Source organism: Euprymna scolopes, chromosome 3 (assembly GCF_053919585.1).
Source record: "Euprymna scolopes isolate OS-2025 chromosome 3, ASM5391958v1, whole genome shotgun sequence".
Lineage (NCBI taxonomy): Eukaryota > Metazoa > Mollusca > Cephalopoda > Sepiida > Sepiolidae > Euprymna > Euprymna scolopes.
In genome coordinates this window covers 28,534,016-28,555,454 of record NC_136484.1, presented here as the reverse complement: position 1 = coordinate 28,555,454, position 21,439 = coordinate 28,534,016, and the positions used below count along the sequence as shown (strand labels likewise).

The 21,439-nt window shown below is 31.7% G+C and overlaps 1 protein-coding gene across 2 annotated transcripts in view; it reads left to right on the top strand.

Moving 5' to 3' along the window:
* Positions 1-20,596, top strand: part of LOC145254352 (phosphoribosylformylglycinamidine synthase-like) — a 99,606-nt gene extending 79,010 nt beyond the window's left edge. For both annotated transcript variants that reach the window (XM_080113017.1, XM_080113018.1), the window contains exons 18-25: positions 1,587-1,742; positions 3,690-3,806; positions 5,775-5,926; positions 8,713-8,920; positions 11,781-11,993; positions 13,096-13,242; positions 17,758-17,922; positions 20,160-20,596. In XM_080113017.1, the coding sequence (XP_079969143.1) occupies positions 1,587-1,742; positions 3,690-3,806; positions 5,775-5,926; positions 8,713-8,920; positions 11,781-11,993; positions 13,096-13,242; positions 17,758-17,922; positions 20,160-20,470 (1,469 nt within the window). In that variant the 3' untranslated portion in view covers positions 20,471-20,596. The remainder of the gene's footprint in view (positions 1-1,586; positions 1,743-3,689; positions 3,807-5,774; positions 5,927-8,712; positions 8,921-11,780; positions 11,994-13,095; positions 13,243-17,757; positions 17,923-20,159) is intronic.
* Positions 20,597-21,439: the final 843 nt, after the last annotated feature.

Sequence of the window (21,439 nt, the reverse complement as noted above, 5' to 3'; positions counted from 1 at the left end):
CTGTGTGTCTACAAAAGGCTTCTTTCAGAGAAGCAGTCGGTCGGTTCACAACTTTTTAAAACTTTTTATATCACATATAAATCGTAATATCTCACAGTTAACAATGAAGCTCGCTTGTCTATTTAATTTGCTCGATTTCGGGAAGATAAATATTCAATATTTGTCGCTCGCCGCATGTGGGTTAGTCTTTTTCCTATAACATCTTGGGGGCGAGGCTGAAAAGCGTTCAGCAGTAAATGAAATCCCGCGGTCAAACTTGACCTCATTAACTCATTAAAACGGGCACCTGCTAAATCCAAGTAATTAAATAAATTCAAACGCGTTTCCGTTAGCATGTCGCGGTGGGGCAATGGTTAACGTCGCACGTTTTTTTTCACAACTTTGCCTCAAGGGTTCGGGTTTGATCCTCATACTTACTTTTTTTTTTAACCCCCCACCACACACACACACACACCCGGGCAATGCCAGGTACCCCTCGCTAGTTAGGAAATAAATTTAAAAATTAGTTGAGGAATTTTTATCTTGCATTACAAAAAGGTGTCGGATGATTGTAGAAATTGACTTCCGAACTCAAGTCAGATCTTTGTTTATCCCTCTTTCTCTCGAATCCATTTTTATTGCTTCTTCCCATATTTTCCTTAGCTTTCCCTGCTATTTCAACTGTTCTACATCTACTAACTCCAAAACTCTCATTCATTCTTTCAATGTAACCAAACCACCAGAGTCTCCTGTTCTACACACATCATCTTTATTGTCTAGATTTAATCTTCCTCTGAGGTCATCAGATGTAAGCTAGTCTTTAAGACTCTCATTAAGCAGCCATTATATCATTCTCATATCATTTTACTCCATGCAACGTATGTCCTCAACCTTCATTGGTCAATTTTTACTACCATACATCACACTGCATAGACATGTTTGGTTGGCTGACAGTATAATGCCTTGCCGATGCTGATGTTTTACATACTGGGATGCATTATATGGCTTTAAGAAATTGATTTATTTATCCTTCTTTCTCTCAAGTTCATTTTTATCACTTCTTACCATGTTTAACCGTCTTTTTTGAACTGGATTTGCCACCTTAACTGTTCTACGTCTCATGACCCAAGAACTCTCATTCATTCTTAAAATATTGCTATACTATCAAAATCTCTTATTTTGCTCATATCTCCCTATGTTGTCCAAATTTAATCTTCTGTTGAGGTGATCAATATTAAGTCTCTATTTAGGACCCACACTACACATTCATCACATCATTCCTTTCCATGCAACACATATCCTCAGCCCTCACTGCCCAGCTTTTACTACCATACATCCTCACACTGTGCTGGAAAAACTCTCCTTGGCTGACAGTGGTAACACCTTGCTGATGCCGATAATATATCAAAATTATTAAAAAAGAAAAACTTATTTAAATTAAAAATTTTAAAAACTATTATCGAAATGTATCATAATATTTGAATAACAATGCCAAAAATGAGATAATAAAAACAATTAGGACACTTTTTTCTTATAATTTTTGAATTTATTAATTCCAGAATTTTTGAATTTATTAATTCCAGAATTTTTGAATTTGCTAATTTCAGGTATTCTTCTGCACATTGATCCTAGTTGTGGTCAGCACCGTCTTGGAGGATCAGCTTTGGCTCAATGTTTTAAACAGATTGGAAATGAATCTCCTGACTTGGATAAACCAGATGTGTTCATCAATATGTTTACCATCACTCAACAATGCATCGCAGGTAAAGAATTCAAACATACCATCTTAAATACTTGTATGATTCTGTGGAAAAATATTTTTTTGTTTTCATTTTTACTTCTGTTGGTTATAGTCAGCTAACGTTCTTCCTAATTTCTGGCATGGCTGCTACTGGAAGCAGTGACAAAGCAAATCAGTTCCTTCACTTTTATTGTTCTTTGGTATTTCTAGTGTGAAGCGCTTTATTTATTGCTGCATGAGGAATACGTGTGACTTTGCTGCCAAGTAGAAGAATTATTTATTCTAGTTTGAAACATTCAATTTTTCAAAAATCTCATGTTCGACATCTCCAAAACATCCAATATGGGGAAAAATATTGCAGAAATGCAAACTTATTGTTTAGGATGAATGCACAATGGTACGCAAAAAATCACTTGAGGTTCTTGGTCGATCCTTGCAAGATTTGCGTGGCAATGTCAGACGATTTGGGAATGCAGTAATATTGTTTGCAGGAGATTTCAAACAAATGTTACCTGTTATACTTCAATCAACACCAGCAGATGAAATAAATGCTTGCCTCAAATACTCTACTTTTTTTGTGCCATGTGAAGACATTAAACTTAACTCAAAATATGCATATCCAGTTGCAGACTGTTTGATCCGCACATAAATTTTTGCATCACTTATGGGAAATTGGGTACGGAAAAGTGCCAGCTGATCAGAGATAAGGGCAAAATTCTTTGACTTTTAACTTCTGTAATTTTATTTCATCAAAAGAAGAGTTAGTTTAAAAGGTTTTTGCAGATATTCAAATTATAAGAATTCCACTTGACTGAGTGAAGAAGCTATTCTTGCAGGTCAATACAAAGACGTTCACGCTATTATTCAATGTAAAATTCCAAGTGAGGTAGTCAAATACAAATCCATCGACACTGTTGTGAAAGCAGATAAAGTGGTTAATTATCCAACAGCTATATTTGCCAGGGATGCCACCGCATGTATTGCAACTGAAATTTGGCGTACTAATTATCATGTTGTGAAATATAAACCAATCCAAGCTTTGCAAAGGCAGATGGCTTGCAGTAAAAAAATTAACAAGCAATATCATAGAAACAACAATCATAACAGGACTTTTTACAGATAAATATATTTTCATTCCATGCATTCCTATAATTCCACTGGATACATCATTACACTTTAGGAAATTGCACTTTCCAATTTTATTGTCATTTGCAATAACATTCAACAAAGCACAGGGAACAATCTTTACAATTGTGTAGCTTACAGTTACACACTGACTGTTTTTTCACATGGACAATTTATGTTACGTATTGAAGAGTCACCAAACCAGAAAATCTGTATATTAGCTAAGAAAATGGAACAACAAAAATAAGAAACTTTTTCTCATTTTGAACTTTTTCCATTGCGCCAATTTCATCCACAGCAACGCGTGGCAGGATACAGCTAGTATATATGTTTTGGTTCTGGTTTTGATTCAAGCTGATGCACCCAAGTCATATGGATATATTTTTTTATTTTTGAAATCGCAACTTTATAATATATAAGAATTGATAGAACATTAACTAAAATATCATATTTAAGCATACTTTACAATCGGGCTATGCTTAGATAAATACTTTTGCAGTTTTAACAAAAAAGCTACAATAATATCAGAGTATTGCCATTCAGGCTGAACATCTACAGAATGCCAACATCAATATATTACAAATGAATGAGTCCCCTGTGGAATTTTCACAGGTCCCGCTAGTTTGCATTAAAATAATAAAGGCAAAGTATCATATAATTTGCTAAATTTAAAATATTTATGAAAGTTTTATTTTCTTCTAAATTCTCAAATTTCATTACAAAACCTATGAAAGGTAGGATAAATGTTTTTTGTTTTTTTTTTATAAAAGGTCAAAGAAGAATAAAATTTCTTTATTTATATGAAAACTGATTGGATTTTTTTTTTTTTTTTAAATTTTTGCAGAGAAATTAATATCTGCTGGTCATGATGTAAGCGATGGTGGTTTTCTCACCTGTGTTTTGGAAATGGCCTTTGCAGGAAATGTCAGTATCAGCCTCACTTTGAAAAAACCTGCGGATGGTGAGTAATCTTTCTTTCCTCATGTGTGTGACAGTTTTGCAATAACATGTAATAAAAAAAATGACTCCATCTTTTTTTTCTTTGTTTCAAAACATCCGTTGGGAGAGGTTACATGTGTTGCATACTGGAGTCTGTATATATATGTGGTTTAACATTATGTGATCATCTTTAGTGTTCCTGTGTGTGGATATTTTTATAACAATGTGTATAACAGCTATCAACAATGGCAACTTACACAGACAGTCTTTACCAAAGGGACGGATAACAAAGTTTCTTTTGTGGTTCCTAAAATTAAAGATGTTTTTCATTCGAAAAGGGAAACGCCAAGACGTGAATTATATTTGTATATAATCATTTATTTCCTAGCTGGGTCCCTTCTCGAAGTTTGGGCACACTTTGTACAAGTCTGCATTTTGCTATTCCCCCCCTTTGATTTCCACGCACGTCAAGTCCAAACCTCAGAGCACAAGACCCCGGTCTGTCTGCTAACGCTCTCTACATATATCTCTAAACCATCTCGTTATGTCATTAACTTCACGTGACCAAGGACACAAATCGGATGATCCACTTTCGTCACATATTTTGTTTATGTTAGTTAACATTCTTTTTCACCAAGTTAACAATTTTGGGAATTATTTTCACATAAATATTTTTTATCCTAAAATGCCTTTCACCTTGATAACATTCTTTATAAATATTAATAACGATCATAATAATAATCGTCCAGCTAACTTGGCGTTGCCCGGACCAACTATGTAACACATGGAGGAAAACAAAAAAAACAAAAAAAAAAAGTTTTCAATGAATATGACGTTGTTTAGCACAATGTTAATTTTGATTATTTCCCCTCTTCAGGTTAAATGAATGTATTTCAAACAACATCTTGACAAGATGGATTCAACCATTGAGTATTATTTAAGCTTTATGGGCTGATTGTCTGAGGTCCCTTTAGTTGGAGAGTGCCTGTCTATGGTATCCTCTTTTTGGTAGAGTTAGACTTCTAATTATAAGTTGACCTTGTATCACATCCAGACTTGATAGTTAGTGAATAAAATACATTTTCTGCTACTTGACTTTTAACTGACTCAGTTTGTTTGGTTTCAGAAATATATCCTCCTAAGCATTACCTCCTCCTTTCGGAGGTGGTTAAAGTTTTATTATTTTTTGCCCCTTTCTTGAGATAGAGTACCACATGTTTGACACATTGGAGTACGAGAAGACTTTCGAACAAGGTACAAGCCATTATTCTGGAAAGTACCTGTAAATAAATGTCTGTTGCTTCACCAAAAAAGAGTGAATTGAATTCTTTTCTTGTCTTTGTGTCCTTGCGACTGTCTTCATACTCTGCAATGTGTTGGTCCCGAATGTTGACATGTAGCGATAACATTACACAAAGAGAAAGTAAAGTCTGGGAGAATGGACCTCCTGAGACTGCACAGGACCATTCCTCAACCCAATAGAAAGGCCAGAAGAAACCACAATGATTCACCCTCTGTCAAACTGATTGTCAAAGATGTATCCTTGACTGGTACAAATAAAACTTACTCATGTTATATCAGGTAAAGTGATTTGCAGACAGCTGTTTCATTGTTTATTATTCATCAGTGTGGTTAGATGTAGCAAGTGTATCCATTCCAGGATTCAAAACTTGAACGATTGATACAAATTTTTTATTTGCTATTCTAAAATTATACACTTTTTTTTGTGTTGAATTTACATAGTGAACTGAACTCTCACTGTAAAATTTAACCAAAGTTTTCAAATATATTTTGTTTTATTTTAATACTACTATTCTATTTTTGTTTTATTTTAATACTACTATTTCAATAAAAAATATAATTTACTTTTCCAAAAAAGTCAGCATCAAATCTACTTTATATGTTGGGAGAAATTTATCTTTAATTTTCTTCACTTACAATTTTCAACTAAAATGTTAAATTTTTATTTTTTTAATTCTTTGCTTTACAGCATCCATTTTTGAGTTGTTGTTCTCTGAAGAACTTGGTTTAATCTTGGAAGTTAGCACTGCAAACAAAGAGAAAGTAATGAAGATGTATGAAGATGCTGGCGTCAGTTGCACTCAAATTGGTTTCTCTTCAGACACTGATGAAAAATTACAGGTAAACAATTTCTTGCTATTTTCTTAAGTTTTATTAACAGTTCGAAACTTTATATTTTTAGATTAGAATTTAAATGCATCAGGGTTGTAGTCAGCTAACTTCCGACATAGCACTACCGGAAGTGGTGACAAGGCAAATCAGTTCTTTCGTTTTTTTTCTCTCACGCCTATATCTTTCCTGTGCATGTACTTTTTTTGTTTTTACATTTTTCCAATCTTTCTTTTTTTATTTAATGAAAATTTTTTTTGTATTATTTTAATTAATAATTATGTAAATTAGTTTTATTTATTTATTTTTTAAAGAATTATTAAAACACTTTTTAAACTATTTTGGGAATATTATGTATTAGATACGTTTTTTATTATGTGAAATTTTATTTTGATTTCAATGATTTAATTTTTATACTTTCATAAACATATTTATTATATAAATTCAAATAAACTTTTATTTCTTAAATAAAAATAAACGTATTTTTAAAATTTATATAAACATTTCTTGTAAAATTTCAAATTAAATAAAAACTTTTAAAAAAATTTTATTAAAAATGCAAATAAAGACTAATTGTGTTATTTTTATCTGTATGATTTAGTTAATTTTTATTGTATAATTTTCAATAATGTCCATTGAAAAGTTTTTTCAGTCTTATTTTAATTAAGAATTGTTGAAATTAGTTTTTTTTTTTTTAAAGAATTATTGAAAACACTAACATTTTTTAAGTAATGAAGACCAATTGTGTTATTTTTATCTGTATAATTTTGTTAATTTTGATTAATTTTTAATGTATACTTTTCAAGAATGTCTTTTTATTATATTTTATTTCAATAAATTGCTTCACAATAGAAAAAGAAAGATCGGAAAAATGTAATAAAAAAAAAAACAATTACATGCACAGGGAAGGTATAGGAGTGAGAGAAAAAAGCGAAGGAACTGATTTGTCTTGTCACCGCTTCCAGTAGTTGTACACCGGAAGTTAAGTACGTTAGCTGACTATAAGGTATAGATTGAATGAGCCCTTGAGAAAACAATTATAAAAAATAAAAAAATATTGCTATTAATTAAATAAATGCTTGAAAACAAAACCACCTTTAAAACTGCCTACAACTGCACCAAAAGGTAAGCTAGGTGGCTGACTATAATTGATGGCAACACTTTTATATAATAGTAGACATGGATATAACCTGCCGAATGCATTCTTTGTTTGGTTAAATAACATCTTCAGTTAAGATAAAATTCACAAAAAACTTAAAGAAAATGCAATCTATTACTGATTTCGACATATAGGCTGTCACAGTATAAATATATCCCATCTATGCATTCATAATATATGAACCAGACAAGAAAGAAAAAAAAAGACAGGTTCTCAGACAAAAAAAAAAAATGCATAAAGCATAATTCAAAACCAAAACAACTCCCATCAAATCCATCTCCAGTTGCAGGAAATTTTTAGCAATTGCTAGTTTATAGGGAGGGGGGCAGCCATCTTGTATTATTTGAGATTTTTATTTGTTGCGTTGCTATGAACTTTCTCGTCTTTTTGATAAGTTCACGGACAAAATATCCAGAATTGACCTGCAAATGTTGGTTCTTCTATGGATGAAACATATCTGCAATTGTGCCCAAGTTTTTGTTTTGAAAAGATGATTCTAAAATGAATAAAATCTTGGACGTTGGAAGTTAGCAAAATTGTTATATATATCATATATCAGACATGTACCATATTTTTAATGACATAGATAGACCCCTAGTGTTTAGAAAAGGCTGTTACAATCCATTTTAAATCCTCAGCGATTTATGTAACTTCATATTTAAAAATAATTTAATTGTTGATTACGAATCTGATCTATGTTTGCCTATACCTGTGACAATTAGGGCCATATAGATTGCCCTTATTAACTTGATATTTTCCCTAAAAGGGACATTTAAGTGAATAAAACTAGTGATTATTGAATTCCAATTTTTAAACTGTCTTTATTTTGTGAGTATGTAATGGATAATTTAATTTAAACTGTCTTTATTTTGTGAGTATGTAATGGATAATTTTTAAACTGTTTTTATTTTGTGAGTATGTAATGGATAATTTTTAAACTGTCTTTATTTTGTGAGTATGTAATGGATAATTTTTACACTGTCTTTATTTTGTGAGTATGTAATGGATAATTTTTAAACTGTCTTTATTTTGTGAGTATGTAATGGATAATTTTTAAATAAATACATTGTGCTTTGGGTCTCACATTCTTACTTTGTTAATTTCTTTTCAACACACTGACAAACTAAGATATATATATAATTGGAATGATGAATGTAAATATTCTCTTTAAAATTTGGACCTTGATAGAAGATAAGATAAAAAGCTTAATACACTAGATAGAGCAATTAAAAAAAATATATATGAAGAAAATAATATTGAATCAATTACAATATTTAATAATCCATCAAATTTAAATAAGGTAATTATACAAATCAAAAGTCTTTAATCCATGAATTTTCAAAGATATGTTCTTTTCTTCAGAGAATAAAAATGTATAAATGATAAGCATAATATATGTATATATATATAAGCATTTACATAAAAATAAAGAAGCATTTTCAACAAGCAATTAACTAGTCAGTCAATTCTTGAAACAAAAAAAAGTCCAAGAGAAAAATTCAAGTGTGAACATAATACTGGTCTGGAAGCAGATTTTTTGTTTTAAGTAAAAAATTGCTAGTAATTTCATTTATTATTTTATATCGCAGAAGTATTAAATAAAACAAACATGCTCCTCTTTTTTTGTTTTGTTTTACAGGTTCTAGTGAAAGTTTCTGATGAAGTTGTCTTGGATTCTTCCCTGTCGGATCTGCGTAGCATTTGGGAAGAGACCAGTTACCATCTAGAGAAACGACAGGCTAATCCGCCTTGCGTTGAAGAAGAAAGAACTTCATTGCTGAAAAGAAAGCAGCCAGAATATTCTTTGGTCTTTGATCCAAACACTTTGTATGATGTGAACTCTTTGAGTAAGTATTTTTTATTCAATCCAAACCTTTTTTCTTTTAGATATGCTTAGTGCATCTCTATAAGTTTTTTTTTTTTTTTTAAACTGAAAGTTGAGTTATAAAGATTATTATAAGTATATGTGGCAAAGGTACTGGGAGGACATCTTGTTTGCCAGTCGGCAAAAAGAATTTGTTTGGTGACATGTATTGCATGTGGAGATAGGCAACTGGCATGATTCAATCTTTGGCCTCAAGATGACTGCTGGCAACAATATTTCAAAGTGATATATATATTATATATATATATTATTTGTGAATATAATCTCAAGATGTCAAGTCATTGAATGATATGTGATTTGCATATGTGTGATGGCAAAGGAGTATAAAATAAAGCTAAATTATGTTGATGGTAGAAAAAGGGATGCGTTTAAAAGGCAATTAACATATTGCGACCATTTTTGAGATGGTAAGAGAACAGAGACAAGTGGGAAAGAAAACTGATTATGGATTGTATTATTTTTAGACTGTGACAAAAACAAAAACCATGCAGAATTATTTTACAATTTTTTGTTTCAATCTACATGATTATAAAACTCTAAACCTTCCGCCCTTGCTTGAATCTTGTCCACCAAAAACATGGTAGTACGTGTGACCCGTTGGGTTTGTATATGTTATAGCTATGGAATAGTGAATATATTAATTATGCTTACATTAACTCAAAAGTTAATGTAAGCAATTTCTTTTTCTATTGAATTTTTTGTATCTAACTAGTTTTAAAAGTTTATTGGACAATTTTAATTTAATTTCTTAGATCAACCAGCATTTCATAAAATGAGCTGTGTTGACTGTTTTTTTTAAAATATTTATATAATCTAATATATAAAAGGCTATATGTCTGTCTGTCTGTTTCCATATTTTCAAACTCTATCTTTTCCAAAACTAAAAGTCACAGATCGATACTAGAAGCCTCAAATGATTGGATTTTTTATGGACCGTTTTTTTATGGGTCTTTAACCGGTTTAAATAATAAAAGGGTCAAAAAGAGGCCAAAATGGAAAAAATCGTAATACATTTTGTATATTCATCTTAGTTTATTTTTAATCTTTAATCAGTTCACATGCGTGTCACGTTGGTACAGAGATAACGTCACCAGCTTTGAATGCTACAGTTTTGCTTTCGGTTTCAATTCTAGCTGATGGTACCCAAATACTTTCTTTTTTTACTTTTACTATAGAAATCATAACTATAATATATACGAAATCTGGACAAATTAAAATATCATACTCAAGTGTATTTTATGACCGGGCAAAGCCCCCCCCCCCTCGCTAGTATATATATATATATGTATATATATTTTGACTTTTTTTTTTTAATGTCAGTTGTTTTTTTATTCTACAATTTGTTTTTATTCTTATATAAATTGGTTACGCTACATCGGTTGTGATAGTTTATACACTGATACTATTCAGGGGGAAAATATGAATCCGTAATTTGATTTGATATTTTCCTCTAAATATAATTCAGTTTCTGCTACATAAATGGGCCAATGCATTAACCACTATTGTACAGGGTTCAAAAAAGGGTCTTCAATCTTAGAGGTTCCGCAACCAAACTCCAATCTCTGTCTCATAATCTTACTATTCTTACGAGTCTGTCCGAGCACATTCCATTAAAGTACTCGTAAAACAAGAAAAAGAATGTAACATTGCAGTGATGTGATAAAGGTTGGAGCTTGATTGGCAGAATTTATTCGACTGGAGTCTTTTTTTTTTTTTTTGACTCTGTCTAATAGAGAGAGATTAGTGGTTGATGCTTCCTTGATGTAAATAGCCCCGATTAACTCAACAATCCACCAAATCTTAACTGTAGAGGCCCTCCAATACCAGAGAGCCTTCTACTTCGAAAGTTTCTCCTCAAAATGTTAGATTTTGGAATTCCCTCCCTGTATCCTGTTTCCCAGACTGGACTAATATGCAAAAATTTTAAGCGTAATTTGAACTTGTTGTTCCACTCTCTACTTAGAGAGCACGTCAGCAGAGACGTTCTAATTTACAGTAGCCCCTTATGTCTCAATCCTTTGTTTGTGGTGAATATGAATAAAAAAAATAAACAAACAACATTGGATAATAATAATTTAGAAACTGGAAACAAAAAGATTAAATCAACTTCTAATTCATTTGTATATTTTTAGATTGATTTGTAATTTAGTATTTTTTATTTATCTATTTTTTATTTTTTTAGAGGTAGATTAGTTTTTGGCCAGAATTTCCCCTATATTAAAAAAGCAAAAATAAAGAAAAATGTATGAGGCACGTACCCATGACAAAACAAAAATATCATATTCCAAAAATCACGTTAATCAATTTATTTTTATAAAGAAAATTATTTTTAAGCAATTAATAGAAATTCATAGACATTACAACATAACTCTCGCAAGTTTTGAATTATTGAGTTATCTCCCTTGTTTTAGATTTTCAAAATGAAACAGTCACTCCTTTGGTACTCATAAAATTTGATTTTCTTGTTTAAAAATAAAACTGCTTTATTTGATTTTTGGAATATGATATTTTTATTTCATCATGGGTATGTACATCGTACATATTTTTCTTTTATTTTTGTTTTTTTTCATATAAGGAGGATTCTTGACAAGAACCGTAAGATTTTTTTTTGTTTGATCCTATGAATGCTTCTTTATTAGTCTTAATGGCTTTGTTGCTTATAAACTTGAAAAGTTTTAAAGCAGTATTTTAATGCTTAATCAAACTTCTCTCAAGGTTAGAAAAACGAAGTCCTCATTAAATATTAAATATGTTTTTAAAGTTTTTTATGCACATAAAAATATTTATGTATAAAGTAACAAATAAAACTCTTTCCTCACAAGCTTCGTCGTCACGTGGACCAAACATTGCTATATTGCGTGAAGAAGGGAGCAATGGTGACCGTGAAATGGCTGCAGCATTCCATTATGCTGGTTTTCAAACATGGGATGTGAATATGGAGGATCTCTGCAATGGAAGCATCACGCTGGATAAGTTTAGAGGAATTGCCTTCGTTGGTGGATTCAGTTATGCCGATGTTCTCGGATCATCGAAAGGTAAGTAGACCATAATTTTTTGCACAATTTTGCCATGAGTTTATATTTAAAAACATACAGTCGTTGACTAGAAAATTGACCTTAAGGTTACTTTTGGCATTTTCGTAATTCAGTTCAGATTATTTGGCATAGGTTAAAACATTACATGATTCATTCATGTTAAGGACACGGGAAGAGAAAAAAAAGAAAGCAAGCAAGGGAGGGAAGGAGATGTGCTGCGAATTGAAACGGTCAGAAATACAGTTGACCAGCACTTGTCCAACTTAATCTTGAATTGATCTGTTGTTCGTGTGGTAACAACCAAGTGGCAGTCTATTCCATGGAACCAATATGTGGGTGGAAAATGTGTCAGGTTTCTGAAATCTTCGATGAAACAGCTTCACGTTGTGTTCTCTCAGTCCACGTTTGGGTGCTGGGGTGAAGAGAAGATTCTGAGGGAGATCCTAATTGCCATGAAGGAGGTTATAGGCTAAAATTAGGTTGCCTCTCAATCTTTGGTGCTCAACCAGAAAAAGATTCAGCTGCCGTGGATGGGGCTAATAAAGATCATGAAAACCTCGCACAGACTGGGTCGCCAGCCTCTGCATTCACTCCAGATACTGAATGTCACAAACCAGGTATGGAGACGATGCCTACATGCTATACTCCAACACATAACTCGCTTCATTCCCTATTTTGTGTTGTAGTCTTCATATTCCATGATCTTGACAAAGGAGGAAGAATTGCTGCTTTCTGAGTTGGCTGTTGTTTTTAGTAGAAGCAAGCTGAAGATTTTTAATTCTCTCATTGTATTCAACAATTTATCGACCATCTCATTAATGTTTATATCCTTAAGTAGGTTTCAAGTCTTCAGAAATATTGACTTATTAATTTAAAAATAATCGGTTAATTTGGGTAGTTCAAGAGCAATGGAACGAGAATAATCTACTCAATTGGATTATATAAAGTTCACCTAAAAAATTTGGAGAATGTAGATAGATATATATATATTATTATTATATATTATATTATATTATATATATATATATATATATTATTATTATATTAGATTATATATTATATTATATTATATATATATATATATATATATATTATTTTTCAGGTTGGGCTGCAACTGCATTATTCAATAAAAATGTGAAACAACAATTTGAAGATTTTTATAGACGAACTGATACTTTCAGTTTGGGAGTTTGCAATGGTTGCCAATTGATGGCTCTTTTAGGCTGGGTTGTTCCTGATCAAGAGAGCGGTAAGTATCTTTCTAAATTATTTATGTGGATTAGTGTTTGTATCATTATGATTATATTTTCATCAACTACTACAGACTGGGACAGAAATATAACGCTTTCAAAGCTGAACTTACAGAAAATGAAAGAAAAGTTTCAATTAAAATTATTTCACCATATACATAGCCATTTTTAAAAAAAAACGTTCAATTTATTAATCAAATTATAGCTGAATTTAAAGTTAATTACTTTTAACTATTTTAAGTATAAGTTTTGACAAACTTTATCTTCATTAGTAGTACCTGAGAATAGATATGGATTCCATTTTTGGTCTTCTGACAAAAGGAGGGTGGACCGGTAAATTCACCCTTGTCCGTTTGTCCCTCCACACTTTTCTCAATAACTATACCTTGGAATTTTTTGAAATTTTGCACAAACATTAAACATGATATGAGTAAAAAAGTAACAGAACGGATTTTCTGGGAAAACTTCAGTTGTTCCCCTAGGGGTGCCTTTCAAGTTAAAATGGCTAAAATTGACACTTTTGTGCTTATTAAAAAAATTGATGCCTTGGATTTTTATAAAACTTTCTGAAAAGTTGTAACTGATTTCTATATAATTTTCTTCGTGATAACTCTTGGGTGTGCCACAGGGGCTCTTTTGGAGCTAATAAAAACATTCCATTTTTGGGATTATTTTACCATATTTGTGCAAAATTTTCTGTGTATGTCTATTTAACAGTTTTGCATGGTGCTGAACTCAAATTTAAATATGTTAAGGCCTTGGGGACTTTTGAGGCTAAATAGTGGTGGGGGCCCAAATGGTGGACTTAGTAATTTCTTTTTTTGCATGGTGCAGAGCTCAGAGCTCAAATTTACATATGTTAAGGCCTAAAACTGCATCGTTTGTTCATTTTCACCAGGATTTGATGTCCCCTGGGGACTTTTGGAGCTAAATGGGGGGGTGTGTAAATGCTGAACTAGTCATTTTTTATGCCTTGTTCACTGTGCACTCACGGGGACCATGTATGTTTAACTTGTTATTCTTGCTACTAGCCCTGAATCTTGTATTTATATTTTATATTTTTAAATATAATAAAACGTTTTTGATAATTATGGTTATCTGGTATAAATACTAAACTTCACAATAAACTTGTATCTAGAAAAAGATATGGATATAATAATTAAAGTTACATTAGAAATTTATTATATTATCATGTCAATAAGGATGAGGGTGATTACAATAAGTGAAAGGGAAATATTTTTATGTGTGTAGAAAATTTTAAAAACATCTATCCAACAGGTTAGCCATTTCTCTCCAAAAAAAAAATCTATTTTTTCAAGTTAACTTTATATATATTAGTGGCTTGGCAAGGCCACAGGGTAGACAACTAAGCAAAGAAAAATCCTAAGCCAAATTCATCCAAAAGTAGCAAAACTGAAGCTAGTCTGCCAGGACACTATATATACAAATGTAGGCAAATTTGGGCATATTTTCTTGGTTTGAAAATATAGATTTTTTTTTTTTTTTACCAATTGTCATAAAATTTTAATGATAGAATAGGATTATAATCTTCAAAAAACCTGCAAATTTTCATGTAGTTTTGTCCCATAGAACCAAAGATGAAAGTTTTGGGTAAATATCAAATATTTTGTTTTCTTAGTTTTGCATATGAATTACAAATAACCAGGATTGAAACATTGGTACAGGTGTAGTACCTTTCCACCCTTAAAAAATCCTCTAAAATTACCTAAAAGACTTTCAGAGATGCTGAAAACAAAAATAACTTCCAATTCCAGGAAACGAGTACTTTCCAAGGTATGAAGAAATTGTAGTTTAAAAGTGTGGGGATCACTTTTCTATATTAATTTTATGTAAAATGGACATCCACTTTATAGCTACCGTTTTTGTGGGAAGTGGGGGTGGCGTCTGTTATTTTATTTTTTTTTTAGGGGTGGTGTTTATTTGGTAATTGTGGCTTGTTAGACCAACACAAAACCTACCTTAAAAAACTTGTTTTCTATATGTTATCAAATTTAAATTTTCTGCAATTAAGTATTTTTGTTATTAGTAATGGCTATTGCTGCATTAATACCCAGGAAAGATACTTATTTGCAGAAAATATAAATGCAATATTCATTTTCAGCACACCCAAAAACCTATAGAAAACAAGTTTTAAGATAGGTTTTGCGTTGGTCTACCAGACCATAATAAACACCACTCCTAAAAAAGACAAAAAAAACAGACGCCCTCAAAAAAGGTGGTCATAAAGTGGGTGTTCATTTTACGTTAAATTAATATAGAAAAGTAATCCCCCCAGTTTTTGAAACTATAATTTCTTCATATATTGGAAACTACTCGTTTCCTGGAATTTTAAACATTATTTTCGTTTTCAGCACCATCGAAAGCCTAGAAAAGTGGTAATTTTAAAGGATTTTTGAAGGTAGAAGGATATTGCACCTTTAACAAAACATTTTATGACTGTAAAAATGTGCCAAACATAGGCTGTGGATGATGGATAATGTGCGACCTTAAAGGCAAATATCGTATAGCCCACTACACAATTCAGATCTTTCCAGTGAGCCTCCATTTGTTAAATTCTGATCATTAGTCGCTGAAATTTTGAACTTATAAAATTGGCAAAAAAGATGGTATATTGACAAAAGCACAACTTTCATTCCTTCAGCTCATTCGTAGAAGAAAACTATAATTTGCTAAAAGGGAAGGTACCTCAAGAAATACAACACTTACCAAGGAACTCATGATGATTGTTGATTTAACTGGTACTGATTCCTTAACCATTTTGAAATGGTATACAACCAGACTTACCCCACCGCTAACAAAAGGGTTCAAAGTTTTGGCTATACGTCAAAACAGAAAAAATGCGTTGTACATGAAGAAAGGAATTTTGACGTACAGGATGGAACGATAAATTTGTCGCACTAAGGAAAACGACACTACAGCTTTATTTTAAAACTTTTATAAGTTATGTAGTAGAACTGAAACCTCTTCAATGTAGCCACCTTCAGCCTAAATCACCGCCTCGATATGGGTTCAGAACTGGGAGCATACCTTTTCCACAAATGTCAGCAGGAGCATGGCGAATACTTAGCAGATGGCGGCAATTTTTTTGTTTAACCCTATAAATGCTTCTTTATTAGTCTTAATGACTTTGTTACTTATGAACTTGAAAAAGTTTTAAAGCAGTATTTTAACGCTTAATCAAACTTCTCAAGGTTAGAAAAACGGAGTCCTCATTAAATATTGTAATCAATACACAATCTTTTGAAAGTTTTTTATGCACATAAAAATATTTATGTATAAAGTAACAAATAAAACTCTTTCCTCACAAGCTTCATCGTCACGTGGACCAAACATTGGTATATTGCGTGAAGAAGGAAGCAATGGCAACGGTGAAAGATGCATAAATCTATACTCTTATAAATTTTATTTTTTTGTGTATTGATATTCATATTAAAAACACTTTTTTCTATTTATTTAAAAAGAAAATACAACTTTGTTATACATGGGTTGTGGAATCGCATTCATCTGCAAAAGACCAAGCTAATTTGCATATTCTTTTAAACATTCATTTGAATTAATTCCTTATTAGTTTTTTTCGGTTTTCATATGGGATGATCATCTTTAGTTAACTATTATGTGTATTTATATTCATGCAGATATTCTACATGATTTATACTTGCGCAATATTTGTGTAAAAAGTTTATAGTAAACACAAACCTATTTGTGTATGCATATATATATTTGTTAAAAAAGTTTTTACCTACCAAACTCGTCTGTCAGTTTTTCATCTAGATACATGAAACTTAATATATTCGAACCCATGCGAAACTTTGTATTTGGGTTTTAGTTGGGGAAAATCGGTGCAAAAGTGTGAAAATTAAAAAAAAATGAAATTTGCCAGGTGAAGGTTGAATGATAGCATTACAAATATGCATGCATAACGTAATAGCTATTGGTTTATGTTTTAATTTTTAGCCTTGCAGCAAACATGTCTTCATAGCTCAGGCATTAATTAATGTCAAAGGAAAATAACTCTTACCAAGGAACTCATGATGATTGTTGACTTAACTGGTACTGATTCTTTAACCATTTTGAAATGGCATACAACCAACCTTATCTCACTGCTAACAAAAGGGTCCAAAGTTTTGGCTATACGTCAAAACATAAAAAAATTTGTTGTACATGAAGTGTTGGTTTTAATTCTCGGTGGTGGTGTACGAGTCATTTTTTTTTTTTTTTTTTTAAACTTTTTAAATCATTACTATATGTTGGGCCCAATATAATATTATAATAATAAATACGAAATTCGCATTAATAAAAATATCATATTTAAGTGTATTTTATGACCGGGCAATGCCAGGCGGCCTGCTAGTATGATATAAAGTTACAAAAATGACTTTATAGAAAGAAACAAAAAGTCTGAAGATCAGTTTTTGTCTTCAACATGTTTGTATTATATCCCTCCCCTTCCCCCACCACATGACCTCATTTTTTTTTTTCTACGGTATTTTCAGATGCAGATTGCTTGCAGCAGCAACAGCAAGGTTTGTTGCTGGATGAAAACGATTCTGAAAGGTTTGAATCTCGTTTTGTTACTGTGAAGATCAATAAGAGTCCGTCTATCATGTTGGAAGGAATGGAGGGAACAGTCTTTGGTGTATGGGTCGCACATGGTGAAGGTAAGTTCTTGTTTCTCATCATTATCTCTGTATTTATCAAATTAGAGATGTTTATTTATTTATCCATGTTCAGGGTAAGCTCCTAAACTAATGAACAGATCATTATGAATATGATGAATAATATAAGCACAACTATTGAACTTAATATTATGGAATATATATTCTAGGCAAGAGGGTGAATAACATGAACAATTTTTTTTTTTTATTCCTTAAACATGGCTTAGTATAGGTATTCTACTAGTATGTTAAGAGTTATGCCCATGCTATTTGCAAGGTTGCTGGGAATACATATATTCCAAAATTCAAAACACTCGTTACATTAAAAAAAAAAAATGTCAAACTTTATATATGTAACCCCCCCCCCACACACACACACAATAATTAATGTGCTCCTGTACCTATAATATAAAATTCATAATGATCGTTACATAAAAAAATATAAAACTTTTAATTATTTTAGGGGTTTACATATATAATGATCTCTTCATTAGTTTAAGAGATTACACCACACGCACAGCACAGGACAGAACATGAATTCCTACTAGACACTATTCTCGAGTGCCTAAGATCTCTCCGTACAGGGGTTTGTCAGAACAACCTGGCATAAGGATACTTTTTCCAGGAAGTAAACCCTGACCAAATATTCAAAATCACATAGTATTCGCAGCCCAAATAAGATCTTTCTATAGCTAACCCATATTAGCTTTTACGAAGCATGGTGCACCTTCTCCAAGTGATGTTACCTCAAGTAATAGCTCGAAGCTGGATACTCCACCAGACTAGATAAATTCTTGTCCTGGAATCCAGTAAGACCAAGAGACCAAAATTAAAGTTATACTACAACGTATGAAAATGGTTAATTGGGGAGATGAAAATTATGTTCTCAATTTCTTTACTAACTCAATATTTGAGAGATAAAGAACTTTAATGGAATATTCAAACATCTATGTAACTTATGCAGAGTTCAAGTGTTTGCACCAGGTTGTGGGTCCCTTGATTTTTGAGAACTTTGAAATAAAATAAAACAAAAAACACACAGAGTAGTGGCCATAATATACAGACCAGGCATAACAAAGACATAAATATGTGAATTACTTAAAAAGTAATGCATAATTATCAATTAAATTTTTACTTAAAGATTAGGGTGTAATACGTAATTATTATGCAAATTTACACAAGTTTACATAATAGTTTGTTTTTAAAATAAAGATTACATAGAAGAAAGGAAATAAGCTACTAGACAAAAGTTAAGGAACTGTGTCAATAATATGTAAAAACATTTTATTTACATTGTTAACACTGGAGCTTTTCAACAATAAGTAAAAGTTTCATTATCATTAGGACTTTATTTTTAAACCATATGGCAAATTCTAAATGCAAAATGCTTTCTTTTGGAAGATAAAAACTCGTTATTACTATCAAGAAAAATTCAATTTCAGAAATTTCTGATATTCATCATAGATCTAAAAATGTTGTTCATTGTATAAAACCGATAAAAATGTTAGATTCAAAACCCAAAACTGCAGACCTTTAAAAACATTGTAAAGAGAAAATCAAAGAATTGTTAAGAATGTCTACAAAAACTGTTTAGAAACTGCTTCATGAATTGCCCGTACATTTAATGAAAGAAAGCAGTTGTTTGAAGGTTAAAATACACAGGATTGCATACCTGTATTCTAGCTTCGAAGCCTCTCGTTTCAAAGTAAAACCAAAGGGCATGTCTAAAATGGGAAAGATAACATGTTTTTTGACTTGCTTGGTTCTGTTGGCATTTATTCAATCAAATTAGGAGAGACCATATGAAGGTTGCCAATATCCTGAGTTAAAGTGATGCTGACAGGACTAACAGGATTCTGAGTTGTCAGAGGTTACATCGACCGAAATGTTTTGAAAATCACACAAGATGAGAACAGTAGTCCGACAAATCCAAATGATACAGATAACAAATTCTTTCTCCTTTGTCAGAAACATTGCTCCTGGACTGAGAGGACTCACTGTTTTCTGAGTCATTTTTTACATTGAGTACATAGCATCTGATAATTTTAAATCCTTTCATAGTATTCATCATTATTCAACTCGCCATCTTATTAACTCTTATGCTCAAGTGTTTTGTTAAGGGGTGACTAATTAGTTCTTGTGAAATCAGTTAATGTGATTATCAGATGGCTTAAGAAGCTAGTGGCGAATGCTAAGATCCATATTATCATCTTTTTATTTAATTTTTTTCTCTTTTTCAGGAAAAATGGTTTTCAAATCGGAATCCTTACATAAAAAAACCACATCAAAAAATCTGATTCCAGTCCAGTATGTTGATGATAATTGCAAACCCACTTGTGATTATCCGTTTAATCCAAATGGTTCCCCAGATGGTATTGCAGCTGTCTGTTCCGAAAATGGCCGACATCTGGCCATAATGCCTCATCCTGAGAGGTCCTTTTTAACTTGGCAGTGTCCCTGGATGCCACAAGACATGAGAACCCAGCTGAAAGCTACCCCGTGGCTGAAGATGTTCAAAAATGCTCATGATTGGTGCCTTAAAAAATGCTAAGATTATTTCATCTGATTAAAATTTAAAAAAATATCATGTTTGACTAATAGTTTCATCCATGTAGCATAATTGTTACAATTACGATAGCTATATAATAAAAATACTCAACTTTTTACTAATACATAACTGAGCCATTTTAATTTTGTCTTTTTATAAACATTTTCTTGTTTACTTGATTATATATATATATATATATATATATAAAAAGGGAAAAGTGTGTGTGTGTGTTTGTATGTCTGCCAAAAACTTTCGACATACGCGATGGTCCTCACGAGATCAGTATCATTTTGAAGCTCGATCCTTCAGATGCCAAATATCGAAAAATTGGCCAAAAACATTCATTCCTTCACCCTCAATTTGGCTGCAAGGAGGGGTTGCTTTTTTTTCGCCAATGTTTTCGTCGTAGTCTCCGTTGAATTGACTTAATTTCAACGCTCTTGACTTTTGGCTGCGTGATGAAGACATCAGCTAAGACGTTAGATTTTTTTTCCCTTCTTCGCATTACAGGTTCAAGCCTGCCTGCTTATTACCACTTTTTTTTTTACCCCCCCCCCGGCTACTACCATTTTTAATGTTAGTATGTATGTATATATATATATATATATATATATATATATACATACATACATACTAACAGGTTGCCCCGCATTGCTGGTTGTAAAATATGCTTAAATTTGATAATTTATGCAGATTTCATATTTATTATTATAGAGCCAGTTCTCTATTGATTATTATATTATACCTAATATATAGTAGTGATTTTAGAAGTTAAAAAATGTATATGACTTGGGTCCCATCAGCTAGAATCAAAACCAAAACATTTAGCACTCCAGTCTTAGTCTACATCATTTGATCTCTCGAAGGTTAAAAATTAAGTGACTTCAAGCTATGAATGTATATTTGTGCATGCGCAGAAGTAATAACAGGTTTAGTTGACTTACTCCTGCCGAAGTCAACCATCTCTTTTTC